The sequence below is a fragment of the Berkeleyomyces rouxiae genome, assembly GCF_048999995.1.
Source record: "Berkeleyomyces rouxiae strain 22BRR77 chromosome Unknown BrBRR77_ptg000001l, whole genome shotgun sequence".
Classification (NCBI taxonomy): domain Eukaryota; kingdom Fungi; phylum Ascomycota; class Sordariomycetes; order Microascales; family Ceratocystidaceae; genus Berkeleyomyces; species Berkeleyomyces rouxiae.
Window position 1 is genome coordinate 3,951,056 of NW_027396491.1, and position 14,834 is coordinate 3,965,889.

A 14,834-nucleotide genomic window follows, 5' to 3' on the forward strand; every position below is an offset into this window, starting at 1 on the left:
TCGACAATATGGCGGAGATATTTGGGCGACTAGCTAAATGACAATGACGGCTATCTGGGGTGTAGTAACAGTACAACAACAGGGACGGATGCCACTATGTGAACTCATTGTGACTAGGTGGGCTTACCAAAAGCAGGATCAAACTTTTTTTCTCACAACAATTCCCTGGCACTGGCAGGCGTTTCTGGAAAGCAATCGTCGTTAGTAGATGATTTACTGGAGCATCGTGACAAGGTATGAGCAGAACGCACTGTTGGAGAGTGGTGATATTTTTATTTTGAGGAAAGCGCCAATCACTGATACAACTCGCACCAAGAGGAGGAAAAGTGAGGACAACGACTTGGGGAGAAGTGGTAAATATAGTGAGGGTAGAGAATGACAAGAAAGGGAAAAAAAAGAAAGAAGGAAAAACGAGGAAGAAAGCGAGGCAATGGAGGAGAAGCCGTGACTTTATGCTTTGCGAGCAGGTGGTCTAGCTAGGCAGCTCGGCTCATTTCCATACAAGAATATTCATGTATCTAAGCGGACTTGCCTTGTTCTTCCGTGGCTTCCTAGTCGTCTTGCGTGTCCCGCCAAAAGCCAGCAGCCAGCAGCCAGCAGCCAGAGACCAGGGTGTGACGTCCTGGAGAAACTTCTCCTTTGGTCGTGTCGAATGTGGATGGCTCCGGTGAATTTCCAGCGGTTGCTTTAGGAAGGAGCAACTGGTCTGAGCTAACAAAAGGAAAGGCCGCTAACGGACGTCAACTTGGTTTCTTGTGCTGCTCTGCGAGCCTCCTCATCTGGCTTTTAGTAATACGACGCCAGCCTCTGGAGTCGTCGAATGTGTGCACGTATATTGATGGCAGTTGTGCATAGTTACATATAACTACTTATATGTCTTCGGCTCCTCCAAGACTATGCTTGCAGCAATCGGCCCATGGTGTGGAATTTTGGCATCTGCCTCTTGAGCTCTGGTCAAACTTGCTGCGGTGAAGGGGCCCGATTTGTCGAGTTAGCTGCTTGAAACGCAACTTGGGCACAACAACGCTTCTTGCACACACCACATTCCGGTCATTATGCTGGTGATGTTTGTTGGCGTCCGGATCTAAGGGTTAGCTCATGACAATCGTCTTTTGGCTTGCAGCCGTTAACTAGTGGATCCTCTTTGGCTCCTAGTTTCGCCTTGATGTCAGCCTGGAATAACGCAGCGAATCAGACATGCGCCATTTGTCTCTTTAAGCTTTGTGGCCATGAGAGCTGTTGCCAATCATGGCGCCGCCCTTTACAGACGCGAATTCAACCCAGGCCCAGAACCGAGTGTTCTTGCCGACCATCATTTTGCTATTGTAAGCACAAACGCCTGCATTTGGGCCGGCTCGGAGCAGACGCCGGAGACGAGGGAAGAGGGGGAGGGGGTCAAAGAGAAACACGGCTTAGAAGAATACTCGTACACCACACAACTAGTTGACCATGTTTACTTGTATGTAGATAGACGACGAATGGACATGTGCATGTAAACACAAAATACACACCTGCATTGTTTTACCTAAAACATGCATCCTCGCTGCCCCGCCCTCCATGACGTTGAAGCACCCACTCCTCCACTTGATGCTCGCATGTTCTCTTGTTCACTTGGGCCAACTTGCTGCTGCCCCAGCGAGAAAAGAACACGACTGAGGAGGAGCGAAGGAGCAATTCGGCCACTTGCATGTTGTGTCCGATGTCGCCCTGGTCGCAAGTCCTCCCCATGTATCCCTGCTGAGGAGACATCTTGTAAGTACGCACAGACCCTTCCATCCCACCCAAGTCGACTTGAGCAATTGAGCAAGCCGTCTTGGAGAGGAGAGAGATGCCAGTTCGTTACATCTGAACGTAGTTATACGCTTGATGAACTGACTGACCCCCGGACAGGCGGATTCACTCCAAGTGTGTGTATGTACATATGTATGTATAAGTACACTTGTAGGCACTGCGCTGTAACGTGGGGGAGAAGCGTGAAGGGGGAGCACGAGGGCAGTAAGGGGGGTGTGCAACCTTCCCATGCGTGGATGTATTGTATCCATGCCTGAACAAATAGCCACAGCACAACCACATACATACATACAATGTACATCTGTGTAGTTATGCACTTCTTTTCTTGCAAACACCACCACTAGAATGCCATTACCACCACCTTCTCCACCAGAGCGAGGCTTGTGGAGAACCTCATTACAAAGCGGCTCAGGATTGCTACCACACGGCACAAACAAGCAGATGTTGAGGCCACCGCCGCCGCCCTCCCGCCAAGCTCAAGTCGTTTGCCGTCTCTACACACATGTACACAACGAGGAGCCCTTGCAGCATCCAACACACCACAGACGCAACAGGCATCACCTCCCACAACTTGCCATTCAACTGAGGATCCCCAGCCTCACCTTTTTAGCACATGTCTGGCCTAACGTTGGTCTACTAATACGTCCGGTCATCGCGACTTCAGCAAGGACGCTGGCCACGTGCGAGGCAGTGTAGTTGGTCTGTACTATGTCCAGCCAAACGCCATACATGGATTTAGTAACTATAGTAAGGCCGTCGAGGCCCATATATGTTGCCAGAAGCTTGCGGCTCGCTCACCACAGACCTTGAAGCGTGTCTTGCAGAGTCCAAAGTTGGCCACGGACTTGTCTTCTTTTCTCCTCACACTGCATACTTGCACAAGAGACGACTATTTTCAACGGAAAATGTAAACCCTGTGAGCGCAGGCCACCCAGAGCACCCAGCAACCTAGAACCGGCGAAAAAGAGGCGACGTTGACTATTGAGAGACTGAGCCAAGCCGCTCCAGGTGAGAACTGAGGAGCTAGAACCATTCCAGCCAAGACGCAAAGGGAGTGAATGAGGCGTGAAAAACCATGTATGGGCTTGTTGTCTCATATGTGCCACTCATAAGACCCCTCCCTAAGCCCTAGGAGCCATTGCAGCTGCAGCTCGACTTACAGATTCGGTATAGACACAAACAACAATAGTCGACCATCCAAGGACCATCAAGACCAACCGGCCGGCCGTCGGAAATTGAGTTTCGAGTCCCCGGTACACTTGCTCCGGGGATGGTCGAGAGAAGCAGCAAAAACAAGCGCTTTCTTTTCTCGATTGCTTGTTCTCGTCCCTTCGCCCATCTTCCTTCGCCTCCTCCTCTTCCTTTCCCACTCTGCTTCACAGCCTTTCTTCCTTTGCTGTACAAGTTGCAGCGCGGCATGCATATGCATGGACAGATTCAATATCTCAATTAACCACAAGTAGAACCACATATATTACAATGTAGTTATGTATGTTCATACATACGCAACTCGTTCCATCGGCTCTCTGGTGCCGTTCTGCTGGCTGGCAGTCCTGTCCCTCATCCCGATCCCTATACATATCGACGCAGATATGACAGCCTGCAAAAAGGGCCACTGTGTGTCGTAGCTTGTAGACTAACCACGAAATGAAGCACACAACCCCTCACCCCTCTTCCCTCCGCTACATACATGCCTGTACAAGTATAAGCACAGCATGTGGCCGGAAGCGAGTACTAGCACGTCAAAAGGAAATCCCACTTAGACGATTGGGTGAAGCAGTAGCATCCATCCACTTACATACGCTTCGGGCATATACATACATGTAGACTGACTGACTGACCCGGCTGGGTTTGGCCCACCGTGTCTGAGGATCGGCGAAAATCTTCCTGCGTCAACAAGTCCAGGGACGTGTCGTATCCTCGGGACCCCTCTCCTTGTCCTGCTCCTCGGCCAATGTACTAATACTGCAGCAGCAAGATGAGCAGTTGTTCTGCACTGGTGTCAAGTTAAGATGAGGCAAAACACAAATGCGTAGTTATTATATTAATGAATAGTACCACGTCCGTCCCGAGCCTTTTCCTCTCCAAAAGCCACAGCAAAAAAAGGAAACGCCGGCCGATCTCGGGGCCTCGAGTGCCAGTGTTGCAGACTAAACTTTTGCTTTGACTCCTGTTGGCCGACAAATGCCAAATGCCTGTTCTGCACTTGTTGGCCTCTTATGGCAATTAGAGCCGCTTCACTATATGTTGGTCAGCGCGAATTGTGGCTGGCTGCTTTCCTCTTAATCCAAGTCAAGATAGGCGACACGGAATAGTTCTCTAGCTCATTGGTTTAATCTAATCTAATCTACATTCAACTAGTGCTTGACTTGGATGTTAACTGCTGTCAAACTCTGATGTCAACAGATAGCCAGGTGCTAGAAGTGTTTCTGAACAGCAACCAAGTAGATTAGAAAAGTGCCCGGAAAGCCGCGGGAATAGGGTCTGCGCAACCCTATTCAGGTAACGGGGCGTTCTCCCGAAGGACCATGGCGACTTGTCCTCGGGCTTTAATTTGACCAACGAGTAATAGCAAAGGTTGCAATTTTTCCCTGGCATAAGTTCCTTTGTGCAGAACCTTGAGCAGGGCGGAGACGGCCGAGAGACAAACCAAAGACTGCTATTGGCTAGGAGTGCCTGGAAGACAACTCCGAGAAATCCCGAGCCCAGCGTTGGCCCAAACGGCTAACATCAGGACGCAAAGGAGGCAAGGAAAACCTAAGTCCGAGCCAATGCAAGACAAAATGTATGCGAAGCTAAATCTTCCAGGCCTGCTGTCCTTGACCATGGCGTGTGCCCGACTTTTCCCGGTCGCTTTACACGTAGCAAGCCTCCAACAGTTTCTATAGGATGAACAGATCATGGATTCACACTCCCCCCAAGTGGTCTCAGCCCCAACCTCGAGGCCAGCCTCGATTCATCATACATGGCAATGATTGGACGGGGATTCGTGGCTTGTTTCCCCTCCCTTGGCCTTGGGCTTTCGATGTAGCAAAGGAGCGGAAGAGGAGGAGGAGGAGGAGAAGGAAGAGGCCACTTTCACCACAAGTCGGAACATCGATGGACCAACCATCACTATGATGATTACCTTATGAAAACCGTTTTATGGCTGGACAGGCCCGCTTCGTTTGAGAGAAGGCCTAGGGGGCTTTACAGACAGGCAGGATCCTCGGTGCTGGTTTCGGACAAACTTCAGGCAGCGGTAGTCTTTGCCGGCGAGTCCTGGCAAGACGGACCGTGTTTCCCGAGGGAAGCCGGCTTAAGTCATAGTTTTGCTAAGGACATGACTAGTTATTTGAGAAAGAAAAGAAGCCATCCAAGCCAGCCGGCCGAAAGAAGCTGCGAGAAAGAGAGTGTGTTTGTGTTGAAAGGATTAGTTTCTGAGATGCACCCCCGTATTACTTCTAGATGTCATGGAGAAAAGTACAACTGCAACTGTAGAGAGGAGACAATTTCAATCACATGCTTTAGTCAACAAAAAAAAAGTAAAAATGGTGTAAGTGAGCGCGCCGTCGTCGCTGTGTGTCTCTTTTTTTGTGGTCTGTGTATGCAGCAACGAAAAAGAAACCCAAACTTCAATATAGCAGTTTGGGGTGTATACAAGCGCGCGCTTAACAATAGCCGTCATTTCGTAGTGAGTAGGCGCGTCTGAATAAGTGGGGCCGGTAGAAGTTGTTGACAAAGCTTCTGAAGCTTTATTGAAGAGCATCGTGAACATGTGAAGCATTTGACGTATTGTCAATATCCTTCTTAACAACGCGTTTCGTGCCATCTTCGACGCCAGTGCTTTTCGTATGTTTATCCAACGACAGCAAAGCTTTCACATGCTGCCCGTTTTCCTGTGCCCGCCCAGATAAACAAAGAAGACGTCATAAATCCATACGTAGCCGTCATGGAGACTTACTTCTCACAACCCGGGCTTTCAAGCCACAATGTATGTATAAACAATGCTACTGCTCCTTGCCCAGCTAGCTTCTAACTTTTTCGTAGGCTTATATACTTTGGTCTGTGTCCTCTCAAAACCAAGATGGCCAGTATTCAACGTTTTTAGACAACACCGATGAAGCACCAGAGCTCCAGGCTCGCTCAGCCGAGCTAGGCGCGCTCCAGCACAACAATGTTCGGCGTTCACACCAATCCATCATTGAAAACTCGCATTTAGGCCGCATAGTTGCCGAGGAGAAGCTCCTCGTCCGACGCCGCTACGCTATCGCTGATTTTGGTAGTACGTGGCTGAAACCACCTGCCATCAATAAGACGCTCAACCAAATGCGCGAGGAGCGGCGTGAGCAAGAGGAACACGCCGAAGCGCTGCGCAGAGAACAGCTTCAGCAAGAGTTGGCTGACGCAGAGGCTGCGGCTGAAGGCCGTTTAGGAGCAGACGAGATGGACGAAGACCAAGAAGGAGGGGAACCGCCAGCCGACTTGGACGACGACATTCCAGATGCCGATGCCGAAGATTCGGCGTTTCAGTTTTCCGAAATTGATGGAGACGATGATGATTCCAGCGAAGAGGACAGCGATGAACAGAGCGCCAGTGAAGGGAGCAGCAGTGGCAGCGGTAGCGGTGATGATGGTTCCAGTGACGCCAGTGCTAGCGACGATGGCGCCCGTACCCCCACAGCTGCTACACCTGATCAAGCAGCGCGAGATCAGCGACATAACGACCTCCTCGCAGCCCGCATGCGCGAGAACGCCATGCGCCGAGCCATGCTCCAGCGCGGCGCCGAAACCGAGCCCGCGGATGACTTTTACGGTGACGGGACTTCCTTTGCAGTGGACCAATACGATGGCGACGAGGTGTCACAAGGCGAGGTTTTGGACGAAGAGGACTTTGGCGACGGCGATACGGGCATGGGGCGCGACCTGGATGACGACGTGCCGGAGGCTGAAATGAGCGGGCTATACGAACACACGGACAGTGACGAGTCTCTTGAATCGTCAAGCGAGGAAGAAAACGATAGTGAGGAGGAGGAGGAGGAAAATGGTGAGGAAGACGACCAGTTCTCTCGGTTTGCAAGACGGGCTGTCGCGTCGCCTGTATCGCCGACGCTGGGCTCGCGTACCGGCAGGGGACTACATAGAGCAGGTGTGAGCGATTTCCTGGCGCCGCACCAAGAGAGTTCAATTCTCGAGAGTAGCCCTCCAATGCGAAGGGCAGCTAGACAACCATAGTTGATACTTTGTAGATCCTCGTCTAGATGAAATAAAGCACATATATTTGCTAGCTTTAGAGCAGTATGAGGTTAAACACAAATGCAGATGTCGTTTTAACCATCACATTCCGCATGTATTCAAACTGTGCGAGACAAGAATATGATGAATAAACAAGATAGAAAGCAACTGTTCCGCGAGATTCCAACGTATCCAGGAACAAGTAGGAGGGACGAGTATGATGGGTCCAAGGCCAACAGAGCAACAAAAAGAATCCCAAAAAGAAAACACCAGTCCCCAAAACACAACGCGGAGCACAATAATTCGGATCAGATCCATACATAGAAAAACAGGAATATGACAGCCAGGAAAAAGCCCACCCACACCTTCCAGCCCACACCCGTGCGCTCGGCCATGACGAGCATTCTGTTCATCGTGCCGCGTAGGCGTAGACGGGTCGAATCGAACGAGTCGTTCATTTTCTCGGCTAGGGCCGAGGAGTCTCGGATTTCATCACCAATAGCAAGGGACATCTAGTAGGAAAAAGGCCAAGCCGGCCATTGGGTTAGCACATGGACTCTGGGCGCTTGTCCATGGTAGATGGCGACTCACGTCTTTGAGAATCTTGACTTTGCCGAGTATTCCTTGCACCTGGCCGTCGTTCTGGCTCTCCAGTTCGTTCAGTGTCGCGTCACTGTACTGACCCCTATATTTTTGCCACATGTTAGCAGCGATCGGAAGCGACGGCCCGCACGTCTAGCATTCGCGGGCCGAGGACTAGGTCGCGTACCGTTTGTTCGGGGTGGCAGCGCGGAAACCAGCGGGCGAGGGCACCAGGCCCGGGCCGTTCATGGGCGTGGCCGACGGGCTGTAGCCATAGCCGTAGCCGCCTCCGCGGGGCGGCGGGGTGTTTGCGGCAGGCGGGTTGTAGCCCTCAAACAGGCTCGAACGCGAGTCGCGCTGATGCAGCGTGGAGGCACCGAACCTGGAAAAAGGGTTAGAGGCGGGTTAGTTGAAGGTGGTAATGTGGGTGTGTGATGAGACTGCTGGTGGTCCTACCTTGACGCCATGTTAGAGAGGGCTGGCTGTTTTCGTCTTGTCCCTCGCTCAGAAGCAGAGGCCAAGAAGCGGCGGAAAGGGAATAAAAAAAGGAACAACGCCGGCGAGTGTCTTTGGAATGAAAGCAGGAGAAACAAGTTGGGATAAGGCTGTAGTCCTTGTTAGCGGCGAAATAGAATAGACGCAGCCCCTGTATGCAAGGTCAGTACTAATAACTCACGCCATGCCGCTGCCGCTGCCGCTGCCGTTGTGCTTGGATCCCAGGCAATCTAGCGGGCACGGGTCCGCCAGGGACTGGATTTGGGGTTCACCTACATGCTCTCAGAGATCTGATCTGTCTATAGACAACAGCACAAGAGCTCGTTGTTTTGGAAATACTTGCATGTAGTGGTAACTAATTAAAGGCAGTCGGAAAAGAGCTTGGGGAAAAAGGTCAGGAATAAAACACCCTTGACCCAGCCGAGCAAGCAGTTTTCAGGGCTACGCAAACGTCATCTAGCTTCTGTCCATGGCCAAAGCTAAGCTATAACCAAAACCACACGGCCTTGTACTTTGGTCTAACACCCTCAGGCTGATCAAAATCTAGCCATTGTGTTTACGGCGATCGGAAGAAAGGTTCTCTGTGCTACACAGCTTGCATTGATAATTATATGCGACCTCACATTGACCTGGCTTGATCTCCTTGACAGGCTTCTTTGTTCCGCAAAGAGAACACTCTGGCCTTCCCAACCTTCCTGTCAGATCTGTGCCGACTTTGCTGGGCGATAGCAACTTTTCGTCGTGCTAGTAATTTAGTCCACATCATTGGTGATATTGTGCAAAGTCCTATATATATCTTGCCCAACGTCCTGTAAGAAATGGCATGTGACAAAGTCATGCTTTACGATCTGTGATGGGAAGTTGTCTTCTATTGGTGGAAGACGCGTTTTGACCCCGCCGCATAACCCTAAGTCACGATACCTCAAGTTGATGCTGAGCTAGAAAATACGATGGAAGCATGAGATGCAAGCTGCGCAAAAGCCACGCGTTATATTCATCTTCCGTAGCACACGGATTCATTCAAGTTTCACTGTCATGGTAAGCATACCAAGAATCCACCGTGAGGCTCTGGACTGGGAGGGAAGACCAAGACATGACTGAATGACACAAGTCGCGTGGAAGAACAAGAAGCCAAGAAAGCCACCAAAAAGAGGTTCACCAAGACAACCAAGAGCAAATTTGGGTATAAAAGTCATTTCGATTATAGGAGAATTAAGTTGTCGGGCGTCAGAGAGTTAGTCATGACCGCGGTGAGGATATGTGCGGGAGACAGCGCGATTAGTCCTCGTCCATGTTGTTGGACTCGAAATCCTCGTCGTCCTCTTCCTCATCGTCATCAGCGGGATTCTCAGCAGCGGCCTTGGCAAAGTCAATGACCTTGCCGCGAGTGCGGCGGCCGCCGGCGATGATGTTGCTGGTGTCGATTTCCTCCATGCCATCGTCTTCCATGGTGTCTGCAGTAGCAATATTCGTGTTAGCAAACATGTTCGAGAAAAACCTGGCAGCAGCAAAAACAGAAAAGCACTGAACCTGTCTGGATTCAGGTGCCGGCTTTTGAAGGCGTTGTTGGTTCATGTTTACGCGGGGTAGATAGATGGTAATAGCACATACGGGCATCGGCAGTCTACAGCGGGCAAAGCAACATGTTAGTGATGAGTTCAAAGTAATTAAAACCAATGAATACACCAGTGTAAGCTTGTACTTGGTGCTCCAGGCGTATGAGCAAGACTTACCTCGAGCTCCTCCTCGTCCTCGTCTTCTTCATCATCGTCCTCATCCATGGAAACGTCGTGTGTGTCGGGGACTGCCTTGCCTTTGCCCTTCTCTTCGTACTGGGCACCCTCAGTCTGGGCGTTGCCGGGGAGGGTTGAGCCGTTGTCCATTGTGAGATGATGTGATGTAGTGTGGTGTGATGGTTGATGGTTTGTATTCGTGAACGTGTTCGTGGACTAAGAGCCGCGTGTTGAGCTGTGTATCTATCGTTGACACTGGGTAGAGAAAAAAAAATGGGTGGGGGAGCTGGAAGGGCGATTTGTTTACCTGGTGGTAAATATACGGAGAGCCGAAGGTAGGTAAAAAAAAAAGGATTAGCGCAGAAAAAAAACATCCACACAAGGCATGCGAGTCAAACGAACCAGGGTCTAGGGGTGTTGAAATATGGATTCACCAGCTATAACCTTTCATAACTGCTAGCTATGTTCCAACCTACCAAAGGGAGACAGTGCAGTCAAAGCCAATGAACAGATGGAGTTTACAAGCATGGAAACAAGGCGATCAAAAGGCCAACTGGGCGGCAGAAAGCCGCTGCAGCCAATGTATATACAGCCTGGCGAGGCTCAAAGTGCCCGACGATAGCAAAGGCCCAACCCAGCCTGCTCCAGAGAGTTCATCAACCCAGCATGTACGACACAACATCACAGGAACACAGTATACAGGTATACTTGTAGAAGAGACCAGCCCAGAAGATCAAATAAATACGGTTTAGTAGTACATAGATTCGTGAAAGCGTCAAGGACAGCGGAACATGCCAGCCGACCGCGGGACTCAGAGTATACTAAGAGAAAAAGCGACTTGACGAGAAGAAAAAACGAGAAGAAAAGACATGCGTTTATTTACCCTCACCGCCGCCAGACATCAAGATCAACACGCCCGCCAGGATGAACATCCAGTACCTGTGTGATGATAGACATTGTTAGTATCCGCGTATCAGTGACTTGCTGTGAGCCCGCTATCACATAAGAAATATCACTTACTTTTGTAAGAACGTCTTTTCCTCCTCAGCCTGCTGTTTGCGCCCCGAGGGAGACAGCACGACGGGCTTGTTGAGCTCTGGCTGCTTTCCCGTGTGTGAAACCAGCACCATGGCACGCGGCGCACTATCCCGGGTTTGGCCAGCATCAACACGAACGCCCTTGAGCGTAGCCCCAAGAATATCTCCGCGCTGGTCGACCGACAGCAAAATAGCCGGTGAGTAGCCCTTGTCAAAGTTTTCGACGCCGGCAACAGTCGTGCTTGACTGCCATTTTCCAGCCTGGTCGCTGCTGCCGCCGGCAGCTCCCCACACGCCAATGCGCACAAGCTCTGTGTCTTCGGGCAGTTCGGGCGCTTCGTAGTCGGTCACGGTGGCACTACTCGGGTCGGCAACATCGTAGTGAATCTTGGCCAGCAGCACGGGCGCAGGGGCTGAGCCGGGCGACAGCGACGAGGAGAGAACTGGCTGGAGGAAAATGTCAGCCGTTTGGAGGCCATGGACCAGGCCTACAGCAAAGAGGCCGGCCATGAAGGAAGTGAGCTTCATCGTGGGAGGAAAGAAACGAGGATGGGCGGTTAATTGATGCCAAATGGGTCTTCAGCGGGCGGGATGGTGATTGGATTTGGTGCTGCCGGGGTTTCGGTGTGCAAGGTCGAGAAGCTGTGAACACAGTAGGCGAATAGGAGATGGGAGGTATTAATGCTTAATGCTTCGACGACTCGAGCAGGACTAGCCAGGATAGGTTCGTGGTTTAATATGGCTAGGCAACCAAATTCCCTCCCCTCCGAAAGAGAAACAGGTCTGGTGAAAGGCGGTAGAGTACCAAAGCGACGATAGAGAGACACAAAAAAGGGGGTGCCGTTGTTAGTGTCGGATAGTTTTTTTTTTCGTTCAGAAACAGATTCAGCCTCAATTCTCTGAGCAAATCAGCGTGCCGGTGTTTCTTCTGTTGGGTTGGTTATCTTTTTTTTTGCTACGGTTTATTTGATAACCGGGACTGTTGGAAACACAAGCTTGTTTGTACACGTGCCGTCGCAAAGGCGAAGCGAAGTGTGCCGGAAAAGCCCGTGGCGAGTTTATAGACTCGATTGTAGACCCTAACTAGCGTGGGTTACCGCAATTCTCAGACAACTCTAACTACACCATGCCGACTGGCGAAATTTCATAGTTGCATGGAAAATAGAGTGAATTGTATGGAGCTGGCTAATCGAATTAGAGCGAGGACAATTAGGTTCCCTTAGAAAATCGACCAAGGTACACTGGATCAACATAACTATGTAGGACACTTGAACTAAGAGGCGTCAGGTTAATTGGAGGAAGGAAACATGCAAAGCCATGTGTGGGCATGGGTTTGACAGGAACCCCCTCACCGTAGTTGGTGAAGTAGACACCCATGTAGTTATGTACAGATGTAACTAGCTAGTTACATACTTGTGAAGCTACATCAACTAGTTGGCTGGTCCATGATAGAGTTCCAACCCTTTGATGTATGTATGTACCTACCATTCAGATCAGAGAATCGGAGGATCTAGTCATGCTAGTTGAGTGAAACAAGAAATAAAACCCTATGTAAAAACTATGCGAAAACCCATCACACCTCACCCCCTCCATGAAACAATGCCAATCTCAAATAGAAGAAAAAAAGAACAGACGCCATAAACTCCAGTTCATAGGAAAATTCCACCAACTCCGCCCATACCTAGCCCATGTACCCTTCTAAGATACCTTCCGTATGAGCGAGGGGAGCCACAAGTATTGGATCATGAGCTCACTCATACCCCCCCCCCCCCCCCCCAAAAGTCTAGAGAAACGCGTGTATTGAGACATCGCAGCAGCTGTTGGGAAGCTTCGATGGGGCGCTAGTCATAGCTGCCTTGCCATAGCCCTAGGTGCAAGGAGCAGGCTTGGCCGTCTGGGCGTCCATTGGCGATGGCGATGTCGCCGCCATCGTGGCAACGTCATTGCCCTCCAGCTTTGGCCCAGTAGCAGGGGCGCTGCCGCTAGTGGTTGGTAAAGACGTGGCGTCGTCGCTGATTCCAGAATCGACTTCGACTTCGACTTTGACTTTGACCTCGGTCTCTGCATTCCCCTTTTCTTTGCCCTCTCTTTGTAGGACAAACCCCGGACATCGCTCTACAAGGCCTGTGTAGTACGCTACGAGTACCTCCGGGTTGGGAACAATTTTCCAGTCAACCCGATACAAAAACTCTAGCTCAAGCATCTTGAGTTCGGCTACTCTAACACCACCTACACGAGCATATGTCGTATTGTTCCAGAACGAGTCAGAAAGGCCCTTGGCAGCTACTGTGGCTGCCGTGATTAGAAATCTGTGTACAGTCAAGGTGTTGATTGTAAAGTCGGGGTACAATGTGCATAGCCGGTCGATGTAGTAAACCATGGAAAGAAGCAATGGGGGTGTTAGAGTGGCATGTTTTGCAAGGCGGTTGAGGTAGTCGCGGACAGAGATTCCCGGAGATGTTCTACATGAATAGGTTAGCAAATTGGCGGTTTAAGTAAGCCATCTCAACCATGCATGCGCCGTACCTAGAATGAAAGCGGGTTAGACTACCCGACCCTCTCAAAGCCAACGAATCGTTTGTTTCAATGAGTTCTGATAGCATGTGCGAGATTAGGACTACAAGATCCTCAACCTGGCAAAACTCGTAGCGGATAGGGAGGACTTTGAGGGGCACTGAGTTAGGTCGTGTGCGTTTGGCGGAGACACTCCTGGGACTAGATTGGGACTCAGGTAGAGCTGCTTGTTTTGCGACCAGTATTGATGCCGAGATATTGTGTGATGGCTCTTGAACGGATGGAGAGCCTCGACGTTTCTGTGGTGAACAGGCGGTGGTATCTTGTGAGATGGTTGATTGTGGTTGCTGGTGATTCTGCTGTGGTAAAATAGAAGGCCGTGGCTTTGAGGAGGAATTATCAGGAATAGCGCCATATGGCGACGTGGTATTCCGAGACGATATGCGATCTTCAAGTACGTTTGGTGACATTGTCGCAGAGGGCGTTGTGGCTATGGATACCGATAGGGGACTAGTTGGAGCCAGAACAGCGAAAGCGGCGGAATGAGACGCCGAAGATCCGGGTATGTGCATCGTGTGTTGCTCGGTCTGAATGCAATGGTTGGGGTGAGTGGGAGGCGTCATATTAAGAGCCGGGTTTTGGGCCGAAGAAGACGTCGATGTCGTGGTGTGTGGAGGGGATATTGCGGACACAAGTGCGGGAGTTGCATCCACAACAGAAGCCGCAGTTGTGGATGCAGTCGCTGAGGCAGTCTGAGTAGTCACTGTTGATATTGGGGCGATGGCCGCAATGGTAGATGAGGATGTAGATGATTTGGTAGAGGAGTGGCGAAGGGTGGGTGCCGTGGAAACCGTGTGAGGGGATCTCGTAGTCGTTGCCGAGGGGGCATAATAAAGGGCTCCGGGGGACGCAGTGGCCGATCTCGACAAGCGCGGAGAGGAAGTCAACATGATTCTCCGGGCATTGTAGGCTGGAGCGGTCGGGTGTCTAGCGGATGGACGTACGAACAAGGAGTGTGTGTCTTGTGAAGAGGACTAGTTTTGCATAGGGAAGTTCATATCACATGCACGTTAATGCTTGCTTTTTTTTTTCCAGTTCGCAGAGGCGAAAGACGGCGTGCATTCCGCCTCGATGTTGGCAAGGATACCGAAGTCGACGTGCGCATTCGTTGGGTGGTCGTACTTGCAGTCCAGTCAGTGTGGGACAAGCAAAATATGAGTCGTGTGCTTCGATCGTGGCTGGATTTGGAGTCGGGGGTATGATGGGCGGGTTCGATTGGTGTCCAGGAGATCGTTGTTGGAGTGGGAATGGATGCTGTCAAGTCAGGAGCCAACAGGCCGTGACGGCGGGATTTACAGGCAGTAGTTATAAGATGAAAGAGAGCCAGGCGCTATGCTCTGGTTGTACTTGTACATGCGCTTGTATGGCACGGATCCCGGGGGCGGGGGGGGGGGGGGGGGGGGTGGTG

At 50.9% G+C, this 14,834-nt stretch overlaps 5 protein-coding genes across 5 annotated transcripts; 1 reads left to right on the forward strand and 4 right to left on the reverse strand.

The window, feature by feature from the left end:
* Positions 1 to 5,722: 5,722 nt before the first annotated feature.
* On the forward strand, positions 5,723 to 7,005 carry BROUX77_001114 (uncharacterized protein; the record flags this gene model as incomplete). Its single annotated transcript, XM_073745508.1, has 2 exons — positions 5,723 to 5,764; positions 5,821 to 7,005. 2 exons carry the CDS (start codon positions 5,723 to 5,725, stop codon positions 7,003 to 7,005), a joined length of 1,227 nt encoding a protein of 408 aa, XP_073609349.1.
* A 308-nt stretch (positions 7,006 to 7,313) lies between these two features.
* On the reverse strand, positions 7,314 to 8,054 carry BROUX77_001115 (uncharacterized protein; the record flags this gene model as incomplete). Its single annotated transcript, XM_073745509.1, has 4 exons — positions 7,314 to 7,517; positions 7,597 to 7,690; positions 7,775 to 7,969; positions 8,044 to 8,054. 4 exons carry the CDS (start codon positions 8,052 to 8,054, stop codon positions 7,314 to 7,316), a joined length of 504 nt encoding a protein of 167 aa, XP_073609350.1.
* Positions 8,055 to 9,360: 1,306 nt separating this feature from the next.
* On the reverse strand, positions 9,361 to 9,965 carry BROUX77_001116 (uncharacterized protein; the record flags this gene model as incomplete). The annotated part of the gene is made up of 3 exons (XM_073745510.1): positions 9,361 to 9,536; positions 9,694 to 9,706; positions 9,816 to 9,965. The coding sequence occupies 3 exons, from the start codon at positions 9,963 to 9,965 to the stop codon at positions 9,361 to 9,363; spliced, it is 339 nt and encodes a 112-aa protein (XP_073609351.1).
* Positions 9,966 to 10,690: 725 nt separating this feature from the next.
* On the reverse strand, positions 10,691 to 11,380 carry BROUX77_001117 (uncharacterized protein; the record flags this gene model as incomplete). The annotated part of the gene is made up of 2 exons (XM_073745511.1): positions 10,691 to 10,754; positions 10,836 to 11,380. The coding sequence occupies 2 exons, from the start codon at positions 11,378 to 11,380 to the stop codon at positions 10,691 to 10,693; spliced, it is 609 nt and encodes a 202-aa protein (XP_073609352.1).
* Positions 11,381 to 12,719: 1,339 nt separating this feature from the next.
* BROUX77_001118 (uncharacterized protein) lies at positions 12,720 to 14,316 on the reverse strand (the record flags this gene model as incomplete). Its single annotated transcript, XM_073745512.1, has 2 exons — positions 12,720 to 13,314; positions 13,379 to 14,316. 2 exons carry the CDS (start codon positions 14,314 to 14,316, stop codon positions 12,720 to 12,722), a joined length of 1,533 nt encoding a protein of 510 aa, XP_073609353.1.
* Between the last annotated feature and the right edge of the window lie 518 nt (positions 14,317 to 14,834).